This window comes from Canis lupus, chromosome 10 (genome assembly GCF_048164855.1).
Source record: "Canis lupus baileyi chromosome 10, mCanLup2.hap1, whole genome shotgun sequence".
In the NCBI taxonomy this organism is placed as follows: Eukaryota; Metazoa; Chordata; class Mammalia; order Carnivora; family Canidae; genus Canis; species Canis lupus.
In genome coordinates this window covers 53,771,491-53,797,924 of record NC_132847.1, presented here as the reverse complement: position 1 = coordinate 53,797,924, position 26,434 = coordinate 53,771,491, and the positions used below count along the sequence as shown (strand labels likewise).

The following is a 26,434-nucleotide window of genomic DNA, read 5'->3' as shown; positions in this document are numbered from 1 at the left end:
AACTTATTTATAATTTATTTGTTATAAATTATTAAAATAAATGATTTATTTCAAAGTTGTGGGAAAATATTGCAGGGGGACCTTCAGCATACTCCATCTCTGTTGCCTGGATAACTGAGAATTACCCATGATTTCCAGTGATATGTCCTGCCTTACTGTTGGACCAGATCTTTCTGCTCAGATTAAGCCACCAGAAAGGAAAATTATGTCTATCAGACCAAATCCCTTAGGGCAGGACTTGTCCATCGGTGTGAGGCTACCAGGGGCAGGACACAGTTTGCTCTTTCCTCATTCCCAGAACTTTTCCTGCCATCTCAAGGCTTTCTAAGTCCTTGTAGATGTTCTATGTCTCTTATTATTGTGATGGAGTTTATTGGTACATAGTTTCTAAAGATTCACCTCGCTTCCATTCTACAGTAAGAAACAAGTAAGAAATTGGTTGTGGCTACAAACCCTAGAGGTTGCTTGTTTATTATCAGAGCCAGTCAGAACCAAGAAGAGTGGACAGACTTCCATTGAGCAAAAAGTGATACCAGTAAATCACTGTTGACAAAACTGACAGAGAACTAGTAAGGCTGTCACTGTCACAGGGGAGCTCCCAGGCTTCATAGGCAGCAGGTAAAAAGAAAGTACTCCTTGATTCTTTGACCTTCACATCTGTGCTTTTCATTGTTCTTCACCCCAAAAGTAGATCCTGGATTTCTGGCACCACTCAAATTTCAAACACTCTGCTTCTTCTTCTTCTTCTTTTTTTTAGATCTTTAAAAAATTTATTTATTCATGAAAGACAGAGAGAGAGAGAGGCAGAGACACAGGCAGAGGGAGAAGCAGGCTCCATGCAGGGATCCTGGGACTCCAGGATCACGCCCTGAGCTGAAGGCAGGTGCTAAACCACTGAGCCACCCAGGGATCCCTAACACTCTGCTTCTTTACCCAACAGACATACTCTTACTTAATAGACTAGGGTTCAGGAAGCATTGTCACTGTGAGCTCTGGTCACTGGGGAGAGAATGGGGATCAAACTTCATCTCAGCTCTGGGCTCATCAGGAAGCAGCTTGGCTAAATACGCTTCTTGTATCTGCCAGATTTTCCCCGAAGAAACATTTCCAAAAATGCAGAAAAAAAAATGAAGTGTTTAAGCCAGGAAAGATTTCTGCTGCAGCTTCAAGAAATGAAAGTGCATTACATCAAACTACATTAACAATGTTCTGGTGAAAAATAGCAAAATACTGCACCTCGCTAATTCAAGAACTTTCCTCATTTAATAACCACTCAAAAGATACTTGTTGAGCACTATTTTGTGTAAGACATTTCCAAGAATATAGAGATGGCTATGATCTAATTTCTACCTTAGAGGCTTATAATTTGGTAGCTCATATTTTCATTCATTTTTTTCCCCCAACAAATAATAATAAAGCTCTGTTATATGTTGGGGATAGTTCTAGGGGCTGAAGATAAAGTGGTTAAAAAAAAAAGACAATGTCTTTACTCTCAAAGAATTTACAATCCTGTGGAGATAGGTGGCCAAGAGGTAAGAAATTAAAAAAAAATTAACTAGTGCTAAGTGCTGTGATGAAAATAAAATAGGTTAATAGAATAAAGAAGGTATTGGTAAGGGTGGTTACTTTAGATAGAAAAGTAGCTTCTCTGAAAAGGTGGCATCGAATGACAAATAAGAAATAAGCCATGTAAAGATGTGGGGCAGGCACTGTCAGCAAGGGTAAAGGTTTAAAGGTAGGAACAAGTTTGCTTTCTCACTTGATTTGTAGTTTTCCTAGGTATAGATTTCTAAGTCAAATAACTTTCACTAAGAACTCTGAAGGGATGACCTTACTAATTCCTAGGATCCAGTGGCATGGGTAAGAAGTCTAATGTCAATCTATTGTTCAATTTTTGGGTTGATATCTTTATTCTTAACCCCGTGAAAATTTTGAGGGACTTTTGAATACCCTTGGAGCTCTAAAAAATCATGAATTCTTGTTGGACACGTTACACTTTCTTCAATTCTAGGAAATATACTTCTGTTTCTCTTTGACAATGTCATCCCCTCCGTTTTCTCTGGTAGATTATGTTGGGGGCTCTTTGTTTGGTTTTATATTAAAAAGAAGTATTTACCTCATATATTTTATCTTTTTATTAGAGAGTTCTTTGACTCTTTTTTCTAGTTCTTTTATTGACTTAAATTTCAGCTAATTTTACTTCCCCAAATTCTTTTTTTGTCTTTAGATTGCTTTTTTCCTTTCCTTTTTTTAGCAACCCTATTCTTATTTTATTTATGCAATTGTGTCTTCTAAGAATAGTGATAAGAATTTTTGGAAGTTCTCTTCTTTTCTCTTCCCTGAATTGTATCTTTTCCTGGGTCAGTTATTCTATTTGTTCATCTTCATCCTCCTCGTTTGTGTTCCTGACTTCCCTCTGGTCCACTTAAAGATGGGAGTAAAAGAGTAGCTTAATTATTATAGGTTGGCTTAGTTTCCTTTGGTTAATTTTGTTTCCCCAATAGGCCACTCTCCTGAATGGGAACAAGTAAGCACGAATTTTGTATAGGTAGGCAGCATGTGTCATTTGACGGGTCTCACCCTCAAGTGCGCAAGGAGCATGCAAGCACATGTGAGCCCCATAAATTAATTAATGATATTATTTATTTATTTGAGAGAGAGTGAACATGCGCATGTGTACATGCACATGTGTGGAGGGGGGATAGAGGGAGAGGGACAGTCCAAAGCAGATTCCCGCTGAGCACGGAGCCTGATGATCCCACAATCCATGAGATTATGACCTTAGCCAAAATCACCAGTTGGATGAACCACCCAGGTGCTCTGCCCCTTAAATTGAACCACCAGGGTGCTCAACCAACTGAACCACCCAGGTGCTCTGCCCCTTAAATTGAAAATAAAGTGGGTTTTACTCTGAAGTGATGATACCCACATTAGAAGGCCTTGTTCTCTGAGATGTCTCAGAGTCTGCTGATAGTTCATCCTCTTGCAGGACTATTAGGTATTTATTTCCTATTTGTACTTCTCTACAGTCATTTCATTAAACTTCTCAATGTACTTCTTCTTCTTCTTCTTTTTTTTTAAGATTTTACTTATGTTCTTCTTAAACTGGATGCCCCAAAGTGAACACAGGTACCCCAGATAATATTTCATATTTTCTGTATATGTGCTGCCGAAGCAAGCACTATTTCATATTTTCCGAATGAAAGATTGATAACATGAATGGCCATGCAAATATAGGAATTTATAACAGCTACTCTGCCAGCTTTGCTGCCCCAGCATTTGCACTGACTCTCTGTTGCCTCTATCTTGTGAGAACCTGAGCAGAGAACTATATTCTCTCTCTGGAGACCTCCACTGCAGGTACCAGTATGTTCCTGCTCTAATCGGCATTGGAGTTCTCCAGGCCTGCTATTCAGCTATCATCCTAGGACTTCCTTTCACTTGCTCCCATGTTTCCTGGCTTCCTTATCTTCTTTCTTACTTTACTTTCTTGTTTTGCCTGAGTATACACACTAGGAGCTTCTTAAAAGAGGAGACATGATGAATAAATTTTTTTGAATCTTTACACATATGGATATTTCTTTATACTTGAATTTATTGATAGTTTCACTACATTTAGAATTATAGGTTGCAAATAATTTTCTTGCACACTCGGCTATTCTGACTTTTGATCCTGGTATATGGATATGGAGGCTTGTGGGATTTTCTTTTTAGTCTTATAATTTCTTCATATGTGGCCAATCTGCCTTTTAAACAGGACTTGTCTTTTAGTTTTGTTGACTGTATCCTTTGCTGTGGAAAAGCTTCTTATCTTGATGAAGTCCCAATAGTTCATTTTTGCTTTTGTTTCTTTTGCCTTCGTGGATGTATCTTGCAAGAAGTTACTGTGGCCAAGTTCAAAAAGGGTGTTGCCTGTGTTCTCCTCTAGGATTTTGATGGAATCTTGTCTCACATTTAGATCTTTCATCCATTTTGAGTTTATCTTTGTGTATGGTGAAAGAGAGTGGTCTAGTTTCATTCTTCTGCATGTGGATGTCCAATTTTCCGAGCACCATTTATTGAAGAGACTTTCTTCCAATGGATAGTCTTTTAGTCTTTCCTCCTTTATCGAATATTAGTTGACCATAAAGTTGAGGGTCCACTTCTGGGTTCTCTATTCTGTTCCATTGATCTATGTGTCTGTTTTTGTGCCAGTACCACACTGTCTTGATGACCACAGCTTTGTAGTAAACCTGAAATCTGGCATTGTGATGCCTCCAGATATGGTTTTCTTTTTTAAAATTCCCCTGGCTATTCGGGGTCTTTTCTGATTCCACACAAATCTTAAAATAATTTGTTCTAACTCTCTGAAGAAAGTCCATGGTATTCTGATAGGGATTGCATTAAACGTGTAAATTGCCCTGGGTAACATTGACATTTTCACAATATTAATTCTGCTAATCCATGAGCATGGAATATTTTTCCATCTCTTTGTGTCTTCCTCAATTTCTTTCAGAAGTGTTCTATAGTTTTTAGGGTATAGATCCTTTACCTCTTTGGTTAGGTTTATTCCTAGGTATCTTATGCTTTTGGGTGCAATTGTAAATGGGACTGACTCCTTAATTTCTCTTTCTTCAGCCTCATTGTTAGTGTATAGAAATGCCATTGATTTCTGGGCATTGATTTTGTATCCTGCCACGCTACCAAAACTAAAAGACAACCTACAGAATGGGAGAAGATATTTGCAAATGACATATCAGATAAAGGGCTAGTTTCCAAGATCTATAAATAACTTCTTAAACTCAACACCAAAGAAACAAACAATCCAATCATGAAATGGGCAAAAGACATGAAGAGAAATCTCACAGAGGAAGACATAGACATGGCCAACATGCACATGAGAAAATGCTCTGCATCACTTGCCATCAGGGAAATACAAATCAAAACCACAATGAGATACCACCTCACACCAGTGAGAATGGGGAAAATTAACAAGGCAGGAAACCACAAATGTTGGAGAGGATGCGGAGAAAAGGGAACCCTCTTACACTGTTGGTGGGAATGTGAACTGGTGCAGCCACTCTGGAAAACTGTGTGGAGGTTCCTCAAAGAGTTAAAAATAGACCTGCCCTACGACCCAGCAATTGCACTGTTGGGGATTTACCCCAAAGATTCAGATGCAATGAAACGCCGGGACACCTGCACCCCGATGTTTCTAGCAGCAATGTCCACAATAGCCAAACTGTGGAAGGAGCCTCGGTGTCCATCGAAAGATGAATGGATAAAGAAGATGTGGTTTATGTATACAATGGACTATTACTCAGCCATTAGAAACGACAAATACCCACCATTTGCTTCAACGTGGATGGAACTGGAGGGTATTATGCTGAGTGAAGTAAGTCAATCGGAGAAGGACAAACAGTGTATGTTCTCATTCATTTGGGGAATATAAATAGTAGTGAAAGGGAATATAAAGGAAGGGAGAAGAAATGTGTGGGAAATATCAGAAAAGGAGACAGAACATAAAGACTCCTAACTCTGGGAAATGAACTAGGGGTGGTGGAAGGGGAGGAGAGGGGTGTGGGGATGAATGGGTGACGGGCACTGAGGGGGGCACTTGACTGGGTGTTATTCTGTATGTTGGTAAATTGAACACCAATAAAAAATTAATTTATTAAAAAAAATAAAAAAAAATAAACAGGACTTGTCATGTGTTTTAATTTTGTCCCTGCAGAGAGACAGCAAGTATAGCAGAAAGAGCATTGATTCTGAAAAGTGATGCCTAGATGGATAGATGTGATAATTAAATAAAATTATATATGTAAAGCATATGGCACAAAATAATGCCCTTTTATATAGAGGGCGACACCCAGATCTTGTAAATCTTTAAGATTCTCACATCTGGCACATACTAGGCACATAATAGATTCTCAATAAATATGAGTTGATGAGTCTTAGATCTGTCTCTGCCATTATTTATGATATTTATCTTTACTGTGTCTTAATTTGCTTATTTGCAAATGAGGAAAATACTTCTTGTTTATTGTCATGGATGCAGTGAGGCTCCAGTAAGTGAATGATGAATATTCTAAAAAGTTAATATCACCCTAACAGATGTCAAGTATTGTCACTGACCTTCAGATAGGTAAATAAGTACGTGCACCTTCCTAGGCATATGGGAGACATCCCATTTTGCAAACAAGCCAACCCTAAATGACCTAACTTAGTGCTTAATGATACATGTTTCAAATACTCTCAGAGGCATATTTACCTATGTCACCTTCCTGAATCCTCAAATATGATTGTCTTCCTCATTAAGAAACCAGAAAATGTCACTTAGTTTCAATTGCTGAAAGCTATGCAGACAGTAGTAGAAAGAGAAAAAGTGGATACTAGCTTCTGGTCTCAAAGCTGAATAAACTTTCCTATTTTTCTAAAACCCCATTTACTAAATCCAAAGGATTTAGGAAAGAACTGTGATATTTCCCATAATAAATAATAGAGGAGAGGCAGTTTCTAATTCAGATATTAATGAGAGATATACAGAAAGTAAAGGCATTTTTGAAAATTTCAGAGTCTAAGCAATAGAGTAAAAATAAAAATGAAAAATCATTGAGTTAAGTATAGGAAGCCCTGAAACTGCTCAGTTATGCAAACAAGTCTATATCTAACAAGAATAAAGATAACCTGTATAGGACAGCATGGAAATAAGTCTTCATTTTAAACTCTTATCAAGCTGAGTGAAGTAAGTCAGTCGGAGAAGGACAAACATTATATGTTCTCATTCATTTGGGGAATATAAATAATAGTGAAAGGGAATATAAGGGAAGGGAGAAGAAATGTGTGGGAAATATCAGAAAGGGAGACAGAACGTAAAGACTGCTAACTCTGGGAAACGAACCAGGGGTGGTGGAAGGGGAGGAGGGCGGGGGGTGGGAGTGAATGGGTGACGGGCACTGGGGGTTATTCTGTATGTTAGTAAATTGAACACCAATAAAAAATTTAAAAAAAAATAAACTCTTATCAAAGTTATTACTGTCTATTGAGTGCTTTTCAAATTTCATTTCTTAGCAGCGGAAGATCTATTTTCCAACTGAAATCTTATAGTACAGACAAATGTGAAGTTGCTCTTCTGGAAGTAAGAACATCAGAATGAGGGGAGCCAGAACAGAACTCACTTGATCCTCTCTATTTTTCCTACAGCCGACCTTAGACTTACTTCTCTAAGAAAACAGTTTGAAAATCACCCAGCTTAATTAAGTTAAGGTGTTATACTAGTCCAAATAAAGTTTTATTAAAGGGCTCATGGGTAAAACAGGCTATGAGGAAATAAAAATGTGTCAGTTTCTTAGGCAGGGTCCTTGATCCATTCCAGCAGCACTAATCAGAGCATGAGATCTTAAACAAATTTTGACTGTCCTGTACAACAGAGGTGTAAATTAGAGATTCCTTGTCAATTGGGTCTGTTCTTTTCTGCTTCTGGCATTAGTAAATAGGGTACCAAAACTGCCTGAGTTTTTCAAACAACTAAAGTCTAAGTCGGAAATGTCAGCTACTGCCATGGAAGGAAGAGAAGAATGTCTATTTATTTATTTTTTTTTAATTTTTATTTATTTATGATAGTCACACAGAGAGAGAGAGAGAGAGAGGCAGAGACACAGGCAGAGGGAGAAGCAGGCTCCATGCACCAGGAGCCCGACATGGGAATCGATCCAGGGTCTCCTGGATCGGGCCCTGGGCCAAAGGCAGGCGCCAAACCGCTGCGCCACCCAGGGATCCCAGAATGTCTATTTATAAAGAAGCAGAAAAATGTCTTTAACTTACCCAGAGCACAAGGACATTCAAGAGATGGTCCATGTGTGTCCGTTTAAAGGTGGACTTTCCACAGTTCTGCATTAATTTGGTGTCTGGTCCTAAGTGAAACACAGAGGTCAGCCCTTAGAATCACTGAATATACTCAGATGATTGAACATTGATTGAATTATACCTTTATGATCATCTAATGAAACCTCTTGCCAGGGGATAAAGCCCTGGAGAAAGGCTCATAGTTGGTGCCAATAACTCAAAAGATAAAAATTTTGTTTCTAAGGATAATTCCAACTATTTACGCAAAGTGCATCAATGCTGACCCATCTTTTTGCAGCACCTTAGAGAGTCTAGTCTTTCATAGATGAGTTAAGTCAGAAGAGGAGCCCACAAGCTTCTTCTTTTTTTTAATTTTAATTTTAATTCCAGTTAGTTTAAATAGTGTCATATTAGTTTCAGGTATACAATATAGTAATTCAACAGTAGAAGCCACAAGTTTCTTTCTCATCATCATCCAGTTTATTTAGTTTAGAAAAGAGATTTTTTGATAAAGCAATCTCTACCTTCTTTTGAGGAAACTCTTTGCTGAGACAGGATCCATTTCAAGTTTCTAATTGGGAAAGGAAGAACAGAAAAGGCAATGGCAGTGGCTTCTTCTGAGGTGGAAGCTGGGACTTTTCTGGGGCTGCGAGACAGAGGCTGTATTTCTTCATATTAGGACAAATGGTAAGTAGAAGTAAAGAGTTCTTTTATTTTTTTTTTTTTAGAAGTAAAGAGTTCTTAGTGGACAATGGGACTAGAGTTGATATTACTGAACAGAGATATGGCTGTAGAGAAAATGTAAGAAGTGGGCAGCCCTGGTGGCGCAGCGGTTTAGCGCCGCCTTGCAGCCTAGGGCGTGATCCTGGAGGCCCTGGATCTAGTCCCACGTCAGGCTCTCTGCATTGTGCCTGCTTCTCCATCTGCCTGTGTCTCTGCCCGCCCCGCTTGGCGTGTGTCTCTATCAATAAATAAATAAATAATCTTTAAAAAAAATGTAAGAAGTTTAGAAGAAAGTGTAAGTAGCAATTTCCTTGGGAATGTTACTCTTACATATACTCTAATGAAGGAATTTCATTAATGTTTACACAGGAGCGAATTGGAACTTCCCTGACAATGTGGGCAAACCCTGAGAATGGAGGGCACAGCTACACTATTCATTCCTTCTAAGGTATTTTGTGAAGGCCTGAAGTCATGAGAAGTTTGGCTCAAAGCCAGGAAGCTACAAGGGACAGAATCTTCCAGGGATCCTTAGAAAGAATGACCTACCTCATGTTTCAAGAAGAATGTGGAGCTCATGGTAGAATGTGGGTATCATGAGCAGGAAAAGCAACTAAATTCTGCACTGAATACTCAAGATGCTCTTAAGTGGTGTCAGTTCTCTTCTGCTGAGTTTCCCAAAGTCCCCAAAGATTTCTCACTACCGTGTAAACCAAGAGTCAGAGAGAAACCTTAACTAAGTTTGTGCTTGTTGGCAACCTCACTGCCATTGCTTAGGGAGAAAAATCTTTTGTTGAAAAATGAGCTTTTTTTGAATGGCAATGTGTAGGGGTAGCTGCCAAAGTACAGTGAAGAAAATAAATGTACTTCAAATCTTTTGAGTTTGGGACTAGAAGTTGTCACTATAGCTCAAGAACCAATGAAAAAATTCCACCGAGGCCTCCTTGGACTCTAAAGCTTCTTTTTAGGGGTTTGATCCCATTAATCTCCACAGAAGTAAAGCAGCTAGGACTCCCATGTCCAGGAATGAATTCTCTAGAAAGGGAGCTCAGAGTTGGATAGTAGTCACTGTGGTAAATCTTCCCTGATGCTTTCTTCAGTGTTCCCCATCTTCTTCCTACAGTTATGTCATCAATGCCCATTATCACCAAGGGCACAAGGTGGCACAGAGGCTTCCTCCATTTTCCCAAACACATAATCCCCTCCCCCAAATCCCTCACTAAGCATAAGGGACTATGGCTCTAAATGACTTCTCAAGAGGGGCCACTGCTAATGATTCACATGTGCCTTTTCTGTGGCATGAATCCCTCACATTTTATTTTATATTCTTCTCCATAGTGAGCATTCTCACCAAGAGCATTCTATGTGTATTCTCTGCTCGAAGTAATCCACATATATATACACTCTCCTCTCATATGTTCCCCTTTCACATGTTAACTCCATGTGTACTCTTTCTATATGTATACCTTCTTTTGTGTCCAGATATGACTGGAAAGACTCATAAGTGCCCTGTGCTCTTTGAACACAAAGACTGCCTTTAACAAAGGCAGAGCTGATAATGTTAGCAGCTCATTGCTTGGGGGAAATGTCTTTTTTTTTTTTTTCTCAGAAGAAAGGTTTTTCTTAAACCTTCCATCCATTCATCTATCCATCTACTTACTTCCTTCCCTTTCTATCTGTTTCAAAGCCATAGTGTGTATGTATGTGTGGTGGTGGTGGTGGTGGTGGTGGTGGTGGTGTGTGTCTATCTCGCATATCTACATCCTGGAAACTGAGTACCCACAAATTGATCATGAATGGAATCTAGCATGTTGGGGGTCTGACTGTGACTGAAAGGAGACTCACCAGTATAAATCACCAAGCCATAGCACCAATCTGTATTCCTGATGACACAGCCTCGGAGTAGCAGCTTGTCATGGTTCAGGAGGTAGTTTTTTCCCTTATAAGTCAGTATTCCTGTGAATTTGTCCAACTTGTTATTGGGAGACTCACATTTCACTTTTCCTAAAGAAAAATGAAGGAGTGAGAATTCTGCTTCTGTAATCTTAGGCCTTTCCTAATAGGAGGCTTAACAGAAAAGAAGAAAAAATCTTCTTTCAAAATACATACACATCTTTTTCCTATCTTCTCTCAGTTGCTGCCCATTTCTCACCAGCTCCCTTTAGAAAGGCAAAGGTTTCTGGGCATCAAAGAAGAGTAATTCTGTATGTGATATGGGTCATCCAGAGAGAGAAAAACCCACATGATAACTTATCACCTATCAGTACTGTCAGATCATATGAGCTCTGAATCTAAAGAAATTTTAAAAACTACTTAACTTAAAGCAAATCTAGTATTTTTTTTTCAAAATGGAAATAATTTGGCTTTTTCCTAATCACTGAAGTAAAATATGTCCCTTGTAAATACATATACAATACTAAGAGGAGAAAGTAAAATTGCCTAGAGATATATGCTATTAATCTTTTGAAGTACATCCTTCAAGTTTTTCTATACATGGATTTGTAAACATGTATGTTTCCAAAACTAAGCTCAGTTTATAGACACTATGCATAGTTGGCTGTAATCCATTTTTTTTCACTTATTAATATGTTGTGAATATTTTTCCATGTAAATAAATATCAACTTGCATATTATTCTTAATAAGTTATGAAGGATTCACTGTATGGATGTACTATATTTAACCAGTCCTCTACTGATAAACATGTGAGTGGACAAACTTATTTTCTGACTTACCATCAAAGGCAGAGAGCAGCCCCAGGTTATCTTCCAAGTTGCTGGTAACTGAGATGGCCTGCTTCACTTTCAGGTTGGTTTCGCTAGAGCAAAGGGAACACAGTCATCAGAGCATAGGAAACATGCATAATTACAACAGCACAGGGCCAGCTTCTCCCATTTCATCTTGGGATTTTAAGAATATAGATACTGCCTATAGAGCTTGGACTACAGGTTTGAGCTTTAAGAGTCACCTCCACTCTGTTCTCTCTCAAAGACAGTACTGAGACAGACAGCTCTACAAGGAAGCCAAGTGTTAGCCCACTTGCTCCCCTCTCTCTGCTCTCATTCCCTGAAACACACCACCACTGCTTTAACTGATCCATGAAATCTTGCTGTTTAGGTGCTCTATCTAGAGGTTGAAGAGACACCACAAAACAACCTGAAGGTGGCACTGCTCCCTTCAAGAATAAGGAGCAGCTCTTAGAATAAGAACCTTGTACACATTTCCAAGTAAAAATACTCCTCACTTCATAAATATTTATAAGACCCATGAAGGAATTCCAGTTAACCATTTGCGGATATAGGAATTCAGAGACAGAAACAAAAATGGAAGCCACATTTCAAAAAGCTTGCAGGTAACCAAGAGGAATAGTTGTAAGAATGCAATTGATAGAAAACCCCAGAGGACAAGCTCTCTGAAGATGGCTTCTATTCTCCTAAGACCTTAGCTTTTGCATGTTAATGAATTTCTACCTTAAATCCTTTCTAGAACGTGGTATTTCATCAGTAAATAATTACCTCCATACTCATCATCCCCATGCCTTTAACCCCCACTGGAAACTTCAGAACTCTATTCTGAAATTTTACATTCTATTAACCTCTTTCCTGTCACTCAACATTAGTGAATACAGCCAGAGTGTCTCCATTTTAGAGACGGAGAAAATGGAGTTTATATGTCCAGATTCTTTACCCAGTGGATGTTTGATCATGGAATGTTAAGTGCTCAGCCTTAGACTTGAGATCCCAAGGGTGTGGCTTCCTATTTTTTCTTATCTGAATATTTCTAGCATCTTTGGCACTTCCATCTGGGAATAAAATTTATTCTCTGCATCATGCTCTCCCTCTCAGTGAGAAGTTAAGCTGGATCAATGGTCTTAAATGATTATCAGGAAGAAACACTTACCCATCCAGTTCTGCTGTTTCTATGTATGTCAGACCGTATGGCTCACTGCTAGAGAGTAACAGTACATCAGCCTGTAGTCAGAAAAGCCAGAGAAGATGAGGAAAGCAGGAAGGAGAGTTTTAACATTACAGTGTGACAGAAGCAACTACCTCAGGAACAGATGTTCATCCTAAAACCTTATAGATATTTGGTTTATTTCGTCTAGGGCCTGCTGCTGCTACTACACACTAGTCATATTTTATCTGTAGCTGTGGTAAGACGCTGGCAAAAACAAGCTTACCACATGTGCTCTCCACATGTGAAGTAATGCAGACAGAGGTCACCAAAAGCAGTGGCAGCGGAAGTGCTAAAATAGTTCCTTTGTACTCACTCAAGCAAAAAAAGAAAAAAGCCACAGTCCAAAGAGGTACTCACCGTGACAGACTGATTATTTTTTAGTTTTATTATATCTCCCACTTGAATATTCATCCATTTGTCCTCCTTTATCCTGTAAGAAAATGAGCCTTGAATACCTGCTTTGAGAATTTCCCCATAGCCCTGCTTTGACAATCTAATTAATTAATTAATTAAAATAAAAAGAAAATAAGCTGAGATGAAATCAAGGCTTATAGGAAACTCAAACTGGTTTGTGAGACATCCTTGCTATAATCAAGAATGGGGGCCATTTCTCTTGACTTCAGGTTACAAGGGTTTTCTAAAACTCTATAAAAGCATATGTAGTCATATGTGCACATAATTATTCTTTAACTAAAAGTAATATATGCATATGGTAAAAAATATTTCAAATAATAAAGAAGTATGAAAAGGAAAAACTCTCTCCCCATATTTTAGTTTTTCTTCTCAAGTAACAACTGTAATTTTTTTCTTTTTTTTTTTTTAAGATTTTATTTATTTATTCATGGGACACACAGAGTGAGAGAGAGAGAGAGGCAGAGACACAGGCAGAGGGAGAAGCAGGCTCCATGCAGGGAGCTGGGACATGGGACTCAATCCTGAGTCTCCAGGATCACTGGAACTGAAGGTAGCGCTAAACCGCTGAGCCATCCGGGCTGCCCTATTTTTTTTTTTTTTATTTCTGTCTAGAAAATATCAATCCAAATAATATCCAAATAATACAAGACATACATTTCAAAGTTATATACTAGATACATAATTTGCTGTACTTTCCATTTTTAATGTAATAACATATCTTGCAAAGGACTTATAGAAAATGCAGCTCATTCTTTTTTGATAGATTGTATTCTATAATATGGTTGTAACCACTTTTATTTACTTATACAAAAATTGGATTACTTTTTAAAAAAATTTCAAGTAGTTAACATGTAGTTTATTACTAGTTTCAGGGTAGAGTTTAGAGATTCATCAAGTTGCATATAATGGCCAGGGCTCATTCTATCATGTGACCTTAAAATTGGATTACTTTTGCCTCCTCAAATCCTCACTTCCCACAAATGGCAGCTGGCAATAGGAGTAGATTCCACAATAATACTGGCTCTCTTCCTTTCTCTTTTTTGTACCTCAATTTCCCCAATTGCACAGGCCATGAAGCTTTCCTTCCTGATAAAGGACTAAGCAGTGCCACGAGCATATTGGAAATACGAGCTACTTCTCTGCAACAATTCTATTATGTCAAGCACCCAAAATGCTGACATAGAGAAGGCATACCTGGACACCATCACTTGTTTCGTATTTGAATGATGCCTTGTTATCTGCAGGCATGACACACATCACTACTTTACCAGACACAAAAAAGGCATCAGTTTTCCCAGAAAATCTTTTCTGGGAAGATAACTTCTTTAACAAGGGCCAAATTTCTTTTATAAAAAAAAAAATTTTTTTTCTTTTATTTAAATTCACTTTATTTTAGATAATTTTCTTCCAATTCCTGAACTATATTTCTTCATGTCTTATTCAATCCAATTTTCTCTGCACATTATTATGTTTTTAAAGATATATTTATTTATTATGGGGGAGAGGGGCAGAGGGAAAGCACGAGAGAGTCTTAAGCACTTTCACAACCCTGAGTACATGACCGGAGTAGAAACCAAGAGTCAGAGGCCCAAACAACTGCATCACCCAGGTGCCCCTTCTTGCATTTTATAATACAAAAGTCTTTCTTGTAAAACCACTATTTATATATCCTTGTATCTCCTTCCCTTGGATTCAAGTGTCATCTCTCTGCAGATAAAATCCGATATGTTTACTAATTTTTGTCACTAATTTTCAAATCTGCTTTATAGTACTGAAAGGGAGTAGCTACAAGACTTGAAGAAAAACATCTGAATATCTGTTTTTGCTTTGTTTTGATTCCATGTTCACTTTTGCTAGTTCTCTGGCATTCTGTCTGTCATGATTTTCATCAGTAAAATGTAGTAAGAAGGGCTACATCCTGGCTTCTCCTGAAGATTTAAAAGCTTATATTTTATTGCATAAGTGTCAAACTATTACTAATCTGTTTCTAGACATTATAACAATCATGTGTCTTAGATTTAAGAGAGGAGAAGATGTTTCCTTCCAACTTAAAATATTCAATCCTGTTGTGCCATAAGCATATTTTTAATTTCCACACATTGCATTCTAACTTTTGGTTTAGAAAATACGATCAGAGAGCTAGAGAAGGCAGTCCTTTGACTCCAGAGGAAACTGTTCACAGTATATTGTTTTAATGTGAATGGTACTTCCTAGAATTCTGTAACACTGGTATTTTTCCTACTACAAACACTTAGAAATGCTAGATATACTAAGGCAAACATTCTTTCAAAGGCATGGCTACGCTTACCATACAGTAAGGAGCCAGGAGGAGAAAAAAAAGTCTGAAATCCAGAACAGTCAGCATGTTCTGAAGTTGTTCTTGCTCTGAGTGAAGGAAGGAATTACCAATCTAAATTAGTGACTTGAGTTTTATTTTAGCACACTGAGGGACAGGATATGAAGCCTTAGGATCTTGAGAGGTAGTGAGATGCAACTAAGAACCCCTCATAAAGCCAGGACTCTGAAAGGGCAACACCATTAGGGAAAGGGTGATCTAAAACAAATCAACCCACTGGCAAGAAAGTTTGTCTATCTTACTCTGGAGGGCTGAGGGTTAGAGAGTAGAGAACTCTCCTCCAAGAATTTATAACCTTGTGAGGTATGGGATTCAAATTTATAACTCTTCAAAATTAGGTCTCATTAGGTGATATCCTTGAGTTACCTGGCAGAAGTAAACACAAACCCCTCAAAAGGGATACAACCTCAACTCGGTACTTTTTAAAAAGATTTTTTTATTTGAGAGAGAGAGAAAGAAAGCACAAGCAGGGGATGAAAGAGAAGGAGAAGGAAAAGCAGACTTTCTGCTGAGCAGGGAGCCCAATGTGATGCAATGCAGGGTTCCACCCAGGACCCCAGATCATGACCTGAAAGAAGGCAGACACTTAACTGACTGAGCCACTCAGGTGCTCCCTACTCAGGGCATTTAGAATTCTCATAAAGAAAGTTCCGCTAATGATATACTTGTGTGTGTGTGTGCGTTTTAAGATTTTATTTATTCATTCATGAGAGACACAGGGCGAGAGGCAGAGACATAGGGAGAGGGAGAAGCAGGCTCCCTGCGAGCCCGATGTGGGACTCAATCCCAGGACCCTGGGATCACGCCCTGAGCTGAAAGCAGATGCTCGCTGGTTAAGCCACCCAGGCGTCCCTAATGATGCACTTATAACCAAAATTATTGAGAAATGAAATGACAGAAATTTGAACTTGCAAAACAGACAAACCTTTTCAATAGCAGCTCTACTCAAAACCACGTGTACTAGAAAAAGAAAGCTACTGAATATGGACTATTTCAACAACAGCCTCATTGAGTATTAAATTGAACACTGGCTTATAAAGTCTAACCAGGGCCCTACTTCTGATCTCCCACCCTAAAACCACTCTATGACAAATGCTTTTCCAAGTTTTTTCAAAACCCAAGTGCTCAAACTACTTGGGGAGTTCATTCACCTAAATCCATTTGGTCAGTGACTCCCTACCCTTGCAAATTTCTAATACACTCAGTTTTGTCTTTTCTTTTTCTTTCCTTTCTTCCTTTAAATTTTCTTTTTAATCACAACTGACTTTTTTTGTGGTATCTTATGAGAGGCTTAAACAGACCAAAAAACACTTGAGGAAATAATCCACTACAAGTAAGAATCAGCAGCCACAACAAATAACAGGATTAGGTGCCCAAGAACCTCACATAAAAGAATTAAATATGATTAAAACTATAGCACTTGGATGTTCTGTAAGGCCACTGTGAACAAAGACTGGACTTCAATTTTGAATTCCTTCAGGTCTGTACTTATTTGCAATCATGCTACTGTATACACTGGTCATTTTTCCTGTTTTTTAATCTCTATTTGTTGAATTCTTCCCCATCCCTTAAGGCCTAGTACAGATATTACCTCCTCCAGAAAGTCTTGATTCCTTTAATCAGCCATGGTTGCTCATTTTTATTAATTCCTATAACTTTTTGTATCTCTTATGATAGTCTCCATTATTTTGTTTTATATAGGAATTATGTCTGCCTCCCGCATTCCTGCCAAAGGTAAATTGCTCAAATTTTGTAGGACACCATCAAATACTTATCCATTGAAAACACTTGAGACAGCATGACCAAGCTCCACAGCAATGGGGTCAACACCAATACTTTATTTTATTTTATTTTATTTTTATTATTAGTTTTTAACCAATACTTTCTTTAGATTGTTAACAACAAAAAATAACCTGATCAAAAGTTATACAGTAGAATGGCCATAGAAGCCGTGCCAGAATTAGATGATGTTCTAAAGACAGATATCTCCATGCTGAACACTACACTAATAATAATCACTTGTATGTCATAAATTGTTAATTGTCTTAATATCTATTATTTCATTTTAACCTTTACAACATCCTCTAAGGTAAAGAATATTATCTTCAGTTTATAGATAAGAAATATGAGGATCAGAGAGGTCTGAGGTCACATGGCAAAATCAGGGTATACTAGACCTAGAAACAAATTCTTATGTTCAAACTTAAGTTCTTTTCACTTTCCTGAATTACCTTTCCAAAGCACCCAACCCCATCAAGCTTTAGCAAGGACAACCTTCTTCCAGAGCTGGTCCTATCTAAACTGGTTTCCCTATGACTTACCTGCCATTCATCACCACCATAACAGAACGGTTGTTGACTTGATTGTCATTTTGATGCCTTTTCTAAAATTACACAAAAAAATGTTAAAGAAATTGGCAAAGAGCAAATAGCATGTAAAAGGTTAATAAATACTACTCAATGTAGTTCTCTTTATTTATAATTTTCCTTTAGCTTCCAAGCCTTTCTATCACTAAAACCAGGGTAAGAGGTTGGTTGTCTCAGAGAAGCTGGGAAAAGAGTTCAGAGAAAGAACCCAGAAAGAAGAGACAAAATCTTGGCTCTGAATTTCAAAAGCCAGAGCCTGGGGGAAGGAGAACAAACAACTTAGTCAACACCACAGAGGAGAGAATAAAAAAAATGATAGACAGGACTAGAGTCTCACACACCTTGGTAGGAGCAGGGAAAGTTAAGAATTCTCAAGCATATGCCCATCATAGTCAACATACAGAAGCTTCTACAGTAGATGCACTAAGGAAAGAGCAACAGAGGTCTTCTATTCAAAGACCAAATAAAAGGGGGACAAATACAAGGCATGTCCTGATGCTCACATAAATCTTCTACTTCCAGTTGAGATTACTCCCTGGGAAAAAGGCAGGACTAGGAAGAGGGCAGAAAGAATCTTGAATTTGTCAGCATGTGTATCTAAAGAAATGGAGTTCTAACTCAGGAGTAACTGGGTTATTCTGAATTGGCAAATTTAGCTTTAAGCTCTCATTAAAAAAGTTTGGGAGGGTAGGGTAGTAGTTGTGAGATAGATTGAGTTTAGTTATAGAAAAATAAAGTTAACATTTTTGCACATCTGAGTTGGGACTAAAATTTCAACCACTACATGGCTAATTCTGAATTTAAAAGAGTTGCAGAGTTAAAAAGCTAGAGGAATATTAAGCTTGTAAACTTTGATCTAAAAATCTATCCTAAAAGAAAAACAAAACAAAACAAAACACGGAAGTTCCTTGACTTTCCCTGGAACTTGTCCGTCTAGCTGGTCTTCTACGACCCAGCAATTGCACTGTTGGGGATTTACCCCAAAGATACAGATGCAATGAAACGCCAGGACACCTGCACCCCGATGTTTCTAGCAGCAATGTCCACAATAGCCAAACTGTGGAAGGAGCCTCGGTGTCCATCGAAAGATGAATGGAGGGATCCCTGGGTGGCGCAGCGGTTTGGCGCCTGCCTTTGGCCCAGGGCGCGATCCTGGAGACCCGGGATCGAATCCCACATCGGGCTCCCGGTGCATAGAGCCTGCTTCTCCCTCTGCCTGTGTCTCTGCCTCTCTCTCTCTCTCTGTGACTATCATAAATAAATAAAAATTAAAAAAAAAAAAGAAAGATGAATGGATAAAGAAGATGTGGTCTATGTATACAATGGGATATTACTCAGCCATTAGAAACAACAAATACCCACCATTTGCTTCGACGTGGATGGAACTGGAGGGTATTATGCTGAGTGAAATAAGTCAATCGGAGAAGGACAACATTATATGGTCTCATTCATTTGGGGAATATAAATAATAGTGAAAGGGAATAGAAGGGAAGGGAGAAGAAATGGGTAGGAAATATCAGAAAGGGAGACAGAACATAAAGACTCCTAACTCTGGGAAACGAACTAGGGGTGGTGGAAGGGGAGGAGGGCGGGGGGTGGGGGTGAATGGGTGACTGGCACTGAGGGGGGGCACTTGATGGGATGAGCACTGGGTGTTATTCCGTATGTTGGCAAATTGAACTCCAATAAAAAATAAATTTATTATTAAGAAAAAGAGGAAAAAAAATAAAAAATAAAAAAGAGGGAAACAATAAAAGTAAATGTTCTAGAAGAAAAAAAATTAAAAAAAATAAAAATCTATCCTAACAAAATGAGAGGACTCTCTTAGGGAAGCTGGAGGCAGGTCAATAGGTCTGACTTCCCAAATCCCACTAGTAGGCATGGTCCTGGGGCCTCACCTGGCCTTCTATAAGGAGCAAAGGGGATGCCAAGCAGCACTCACTGGGAGCCAGTTTCTCCCTCCAAAGCCAGGAAAGGAGTTGGCCTCTGTTTATGACCTAAGGTGTTCTAAACCCAAGGGGTTCCTACTGTACATATCTGATGGAAGTGAAAGTTGGAAATAGGGAGAGTTAGAGAGGAGAAGGGGATGTGGAAAGGGAAGAAGAAAACTAAGAACAGGACAAAGAGGGAAGAGGGGACAGGAAGAGAAGATGAATATAAAAATGGGAGAAGGGGGAATGGAGGAAGAAAGATGAGAGCAAACTCGGAGAAAGCCAAGTGAAGGAAAAGGTGGGTTATTAAAAAGGACCTGGAACCTGCTGGGGATTTATCCCAAAGATACAGATGCAGTGAAACGCCGGGACACCTGCACCCCAATGTTTATAGCAGCAATGTCCACAATAGCCCAACTGTGGAAGGAGCCTCGGTGTCCATCAAAAGATGAATGGATAAAGAAGATGTGGTCTATGTATACGATGGAATATTACTCAGCCATTAGAAATGACAAATACCCACTATTTGCTTTGACGTGGATGGAACTGGAGGGTATTGTGCTGAGTGAAATAAGTCAATTGGAAAAGGACAAGCATTATTGGTCTCATTCATTTGGGGAATATAAAAATTAGTGAAAGGGAATAAAGGGAAAGGAGAGAAAATGAGTGAAAATATCAGTGAGGGTAACAAAACATGAGAGACACCTAACTCTGGGAAATGAACAAGGGGTAGTGGAAGGGGAAGTGGGCAGGGGGTTGGGGTGACTGGGTGATGGGCACTGAGGGGGGGCACTTGGTGGGATGAGCACTGGGTGTTATGCTATATGTTGGCAAATTGAACTCCAATTAAAAAAAAAAAAAAAAAAAGGAGCTGGAAGGAAGCCTGGGAAAGGGAATAAATAGTGGCAATGGAAGACAGAGAAAGGCCTCACACTGCCCCTTTCTGGAAGACAGAGAAAGGCCTCACACTGCCCCTTTCTGGCCATGCATAGACTACAAATCTTGAGGCTCAGGGAATTACATTTTCTTCTGGGATGGATAAGAAAGCAAGGAAAGGAAACATCTCTTTCCATTCAGTGCTTCTTCCTTACACTAGGTAGTTTTGAGAAGTTTTTTTGCACTCCCCGCCCGCCCCCCCGCCCCAAACTAGGTAGAGTGAAGGACTAGAAGTCAAGGAAGCCATTTCACCATGTCATCGATGGCATCCTTCACTGCTGTTATGGACAGCACCACCAGCAGGGGTATCACAGTTGTGTACCATGCCAAGGAGGAGATCTGGGGAATCAACTGTGAGAGGGAAAAAGAAGAAACTCTGGTCAGAAAGTTTAAAGGACAATATATTTCCTCCCAGCATCACACCCCCCACCTCTTTCACCGCCACAGGTTCCTAATAAATTCAACTATCCTAGTTGCTTTCCATTGTTTTGGAAACATAAGCAATATAAGTAAATATATAATAGAGAAGTAAATATAGGTAAACCTCTCTAAGAAAAGACGAAAGAATAGGAGATGATAAGTTGCCACCTATCCGTCTTAAACTCCACTACTTTTGTCTTGACAGCAAAGGGCTATTTATTTCTCCTCTGATAATAAATGTTCTGGTGAAAGGTAGGGTAAGAGTGCACTTCGGAAAAGAACATCCCCTCCCTCATCCCTTAGCATAAGGGAAAACGAGACAATCTTTCCCTCACTAAATTGGGCTTACCCTGCCCTGCTTCCTTGCCCTGTGCTGGTACTTTTATGTTCTAAACCATTCCCTTTCTCAGAATTCCTGCATGTTAACTTTCTCTCAGGGAGGCTGGGACAATGAATGAGAAATGGAGTTGTAGTTGTGGTTGGGGTGAAGAGTCTGTGACCTCCTGTAGTCAACCTGAAGAGTGGACATGGAGACATGATGAGGGAGCTCCACTTCACTGGGATTCAGTGACCTTTTGTCCTTCCTCTTATAGAGATTGTTTCATCCTGCCTAATCCTGACCTATTCTATTGGACTGTCATGACACTCCAGTCCATCCACTTGCCTGTTACCTAAAGAGACATTTCTTAGTTTAGGGAGGAGAAGAACTGATTACACAATCAGATCCCAGAGGTATTGATAAAATGCTCTGTGGAAAAGATCCCAAAAGTTAATACCTGTAGGAATAGCAAAATGAGGAAATATGCATTTGCAAGTCTCTGGAATTGTTCGAATAGGTTCAGAGGCAAAAAGTTAAAGACATTATATCTTGAGGTCTTGATGGTATTGTTCTGTGAGTGAAAAAAAAACAAAAAACAAACAACAACAAACCCAAGCACAATTAGAAGAAAAAAAGACCCCATCTCCCACTCTTAACAAAAAGCTCCAAGACCCACTCCTTGAAATAGGGAAAAGCCACAGTTCTTCCACCATGGGGTGAAGGGGAGGGTGGGAAGAAGTGTTTGTCCCGGACTTTTCTTGGAGACCTAGAGAATGCAAAGAAGGCAAGGCTGATAAATATGGGATTTTTTTGAGGCACAGAGTTCTTTGTTTATTGATACTATTAATAATAATGATAATAAAATCAACAATAAAAACTTACATTTATTGAATACTACATGCAAAGCATTGTTTTTTTTTTTAAGATTTTATTTATTTGTGAGAGACACACAGAGAGAGACAGAGGCAGAGACACAGGCAGAGGGAGAAGCAGGCTCCATGCAGGGAGCCCAACATGGGACTCTATCCCGGGTCTCCAGGATCACGCCCAGGGCCGAAGGTGGTGCCAAACCACTGAGCCACCTGGGCTGCCCACAAAGCATTGTTCTAAAACATTTTATATGTAGCAGTTTATTTATTCCTCACAATAACCCTATAAAGAGAAGACTATATGATTGCTTTTTAAGGATAAAGAAACTGAGGCACTGAGGTTATTTGCCAAAGACCACATAGTCAATTGCAGAGTCAGGACTGTGCTGTCCTGGGTTCAAGTTCACTTGTATAGCTATCCAAATGCCTTCTTATCATAGAATCAGAGATCTTTCAGTATTATCTTACCTCTCACCCACTAGTCCTTCTCAGTCCTAAATAGTAGGCAAGTCTGTCATTTTTACTAGCTCTTTTCCAGAGCTAAGAAGTTTTTCTAAGCCTGGCAAATTCAGTTTGGTCTGCCTTTTCATACTGTTTTCAATACTGAAGGATGTCAGATGCCAAAAACAAATTACTCTTTCAACTTTAGGCCACTTGGGGTTCCTACACTGGTCCCTGTCATCACTGTGAAGTCACTTGCCTTTTAATTGTCCTGAGAAGGTCTGAATAGTTTTGGTTTACATCTGAGCTATGATTTTGTTGAGTGAAAATGGGAACTTGCTACCTCCTCAATCCTAATCTCAAGATGTTGACAGGGTCATTTTACTTTCTATCCTTGAGTCTTCAATAATTTGACTTAAGACATCAGAGCTTAAATATAAGAGCTCAAGAAAAGCAAAAGAATAAGACCAAACAATTTCCTAAGGACAGGGCTTCTCCCCTACCTCCTCCATCTATAAGGCCAAAACAGGAAAACCCCACATGCAGTCCTAAAGTTTAGATACTGCTCAAGTATTAAGAATCTTGCTGGATTGCCTTGGGAAAGCATCAGAGACCTTCTCCTGGAGAACCAAAACCATTCAGTCTTAAGGCTAAAACTTGCCTAAGAGGGCTAGCTAGATAGGCTTTTTAGTCAAGACTTACCTGTCTATTTCCCTAAGGAAGAGAAGCTGGTCATAGAGCTTATTAGGAATTTAGAGATCCAAGCTACAACTAAGATTTCCTTGGTGTCTTCTCTATGATTTTCTAGTTAATAATCAAACACTATAGATTTCTCAAGGCTTGCTCTGCTCACAGCCCTATTCTGGGCTATCTTAGTAGAGGCTGGAAATAAAATTAAATAAGGTTTCTCTCAGAGAAGCACATAGGTCTGTCTTGAATGAAGTTCTAACTAAATGATCTCTATCGGCCCTTCTAACCCTGACAAAATGTTATCCTAACATAGAAATAGTTTTCTTTGATCATGAGATACTCTGAATTTGTCAGCTTCTAAGCCCAGATGGTTCTGATACTTGGAACCAAAGACCATTTTTGATCTTTTGCCTGACTGAAGCACCTGGCCTTCACTACTGATTTTCCATTTGATTTCATAACTAATTATCATATTTCAGATTTCTACTCACTTGGTAGCATTTGTTTAGCAAACAAAGGTAAAAAAGCCTTGCTGATTTTATCTCAAGATAGAAATATCAGTACTTCTTTACTAACTTGGCAACCAGAGTGTTCTGCTCTATTCTTTAATGTCAAACCAGAAACAATATCCAAAGAATGTAGAACATTCTGCTTAAGTATGAATTTCTTCAGTGTTTAGTTTATTTTTTGGCAGAGCTATAAAATGTAAGCATGATAGAGGTGGTGGATTTTGGTTTGGGCTGTTTGTTTATTTATTTAGATAGTAAAACCTGACCATTGGCTAAATGGGGGAATAGAGAAGAACATAAGGTCAAAGTTGTAATGGGAATCAGAAGTTAGGGGTTGGGAAGAGGAAAAGAAGTAGGAATGGAAAAAAGTAGAGAAATAGGAGGAAAATTAGCAATGGGCCATGGAAATTAAATGGTTGTTAAATACATAAGAAAAGGTCAGATCTGCTTATTTATTCAGCATATATATATATATATTTTTTAAATTTTTATTTATTTATGATAGTCACACAGAGAGAGAGAGAGAGAGAGAGAGAGAGAGGCAGAGACATAGGCAGAGGGAGAAGCAGGCTCCATGCACCGGGAGCCCGATGTGGGATTCGATCCCAGGTCTCCAGGATCGCGCCCTGGACCACTGCGCCACCCAGGGATCCCCTATTCAGCATATATTTATCAAATGTCATTTATGTGCCAAATATTGTGATACAAACTATGGATACAGAGATGAACAAACTTGTACCCTTTCTTCAAGGGTCAATGGTTTCCTGGAGAAAGAGAGAGAACATTATTCACAACTATATCTAACTCCTACAACCACCATGTAAGCTGAGTTAGGCTCTTTTCATAAATGAGGAAACTCAAAGGATAGAGAAGTTAAATAAAACATGCCTAAAGATGCAAGTTTAGTAAGGAGTAGAGTTGTGCTCAAATTCAGGTCTGTCTGATTGTCAAAACCTAGTTTTATTGCACTATAGTGCCTCTCACACATGTCTAGAAAATAGAAAGGGGGAAAGAAGGGGTACCTGGGTGGCCTTCGGCTCAGGTCATCATCCCTGCAGAGTCCTGAGACTGAGCCCTGCATCAAGGCTCTCTGCTCTGTGGGGAACCTGCTTCTCCCTCTCCCTCTGTCTGCTTCTCCCTCTGTCTCTGCCTGCTTCTCTCTCTCCCTCTAGTTCTCCTTCTCCCTCTGCCTGCTTCTCCCACTCACTCTGCTTTTCCCTCTCCCTCTGTCTGCTTCTTCCTCTCCTTTTGTCTGCTTCTCCCTCTCCCTCTGCTTGCCATTCTACTTATACGTGAGCTCTCTCTGCTAAATAAATAAATAAAATCTTTTGAAAAAGGAGGGGGGAGAAAATCTGTTCCCATGGCCATACCCTGAACACTGTTATTATCCAGAACCTAACTCAGAAATCATAAACTAATGTCTTACAGAGACTACAAATATGTATAGTTATGTATGTATTTATATACCTATAGCTATAGATAGATAGAGCTGCACATGCACAAAATAATGCATATAAAAACATTGCTTGCAACTGTAAACAACTGGAAACAACCCAAAAGTCAATTTTAAGAAACTGGTTACATAAACTATGCTATATTCTACATAGGAAATACTGTGCAGGTAAAGAAAGAAAAGAAGGAAAAACATCTATTATGAAAATATCTTCAGGAGATATTGTTAAGGTTCAGAATAGTGTAGGAAAGTGGATTTATCTGCACAAAGAAACACTGGTGACTATACAAGAAAGTAACAAAAGTAATTCCCTACAGAGAGCAGATAAGGCCAAGGATGGGTGCTGGAGTATGAATTTTAAATATCTGTCTTTCTTGAGTTATTAATAAAAAAGTGAAAAATAAACAATCTGAAAATGCCCAATAGAAAATGGACAAAGAGATAGTTTCCATAAGAAGAAATACAAAAGGTTAATTAACATGGAGAGATTATTGAACTGACTTGAAATTAAGGAAAGACAGATAACAAAATATCTTGGGGTCCTGAGATGGACCTCAGCAGGGAGTCTGTTTCCCCTCCCTCACCCCACCCCCTCTTCCCACTCTTACATTCTTTCTCTAACATAAACTTATCTTTAAAAAAAAGGATATATTCACACAAATATGCCAAAATATATGTATAGTGGAGTTCATTCAGAAACATTTATCATAGAAAAAAAAAAGAAGATTATTATTTTTTTGAGGGGGTGCCTAGATATGAAGGGAAGCATTTTATTTTATTAAGATTTATTTGTTTTAGAGAGAAAGAGTGTGTGCGTGAGCCAAGGGAGGGGCAGAGGAAGAAGGAGAGAGAAAATCTCAAGCAGACTCCGCCCTGATGTGAGGATCAATCTCACAACCTGAAGATCATGACCTGAGCCAAAACCAAAAGTTGGACACTTAACTGACCAAGCCACCCAAGTGCCCCTGAATGGAAACATTTAAAATGTTCATCAATAGGATACTGGTAAAATAAACTAAGGTATGTTGAAAATAGTGGAAAACTATGCCACTGTTAGATCTGTATGTATTGCCATAGATGTTGAAGTAGAAAAATATTGTTGAATTATTATTTCATTTGTTCAAGAAAAAGTCACAGTATCTCTTTTCTAGAAGTTATATATGAAACTCCAAATCTGAATATATTCTCTCATGAGCCTAGGTCACTAGAATCAATTTTGGTTTCTGATCCC

At 38.8% G+C, this 26,434-nt stretch overlaps 1 protein-coding gene across 6 annotated transcripts in view; it reads right to left on the bottom strand.

The window, feature by feature from the left end:
* Positions 1-26,434, bottom strand: part of LOC140641644 (phospholipid-transporting ATPase FetA-like) — a 126,628-nt gene that overhangs the window by 49,066 nt on the left and 51,128 nt on the right. For 4 of the 6 annotated variants that reach the window (XM_072841834.1, XM_072841830.1, XM_072841831.1 and 1 more), the window contains 8 exons: positions 21,699-21,812; positions 20,755-20,853; positions 17,591-17,652; positions 12,857-12,929; positions 12,443-12,513; positions 11,278-11,360; positions 10,390-10,548; positions 7,804-7,892 (listed from right to left, as the gene is read on the bottom strand). In XM_072841834.1, coding sequence (XP_072697935.1) covers positions 7,804-7,892; positions 10,390-10,548; positions 11,278-11,360; positions 12,443-12,513; positions 12,857-12,929; positions 17,591-17,652; positions 20,755-20,853; positions 21,699-21,812 — 750 coding nt within the window. The remainder of the gene's footprint in view (positions 1-7,803; positions 7,893-10,389; positions 10,549-11,277; positions 11,361-12,442; positions 12,514-12,856; positions 12,930-17,590; positions 17,653-20,754; positions 20,854-21,698; positions 21,813-26,434) is intronic. The other 2 variants (XM_072841833.1, XM_072841835.1) reach the window with 2 other exon arrangements.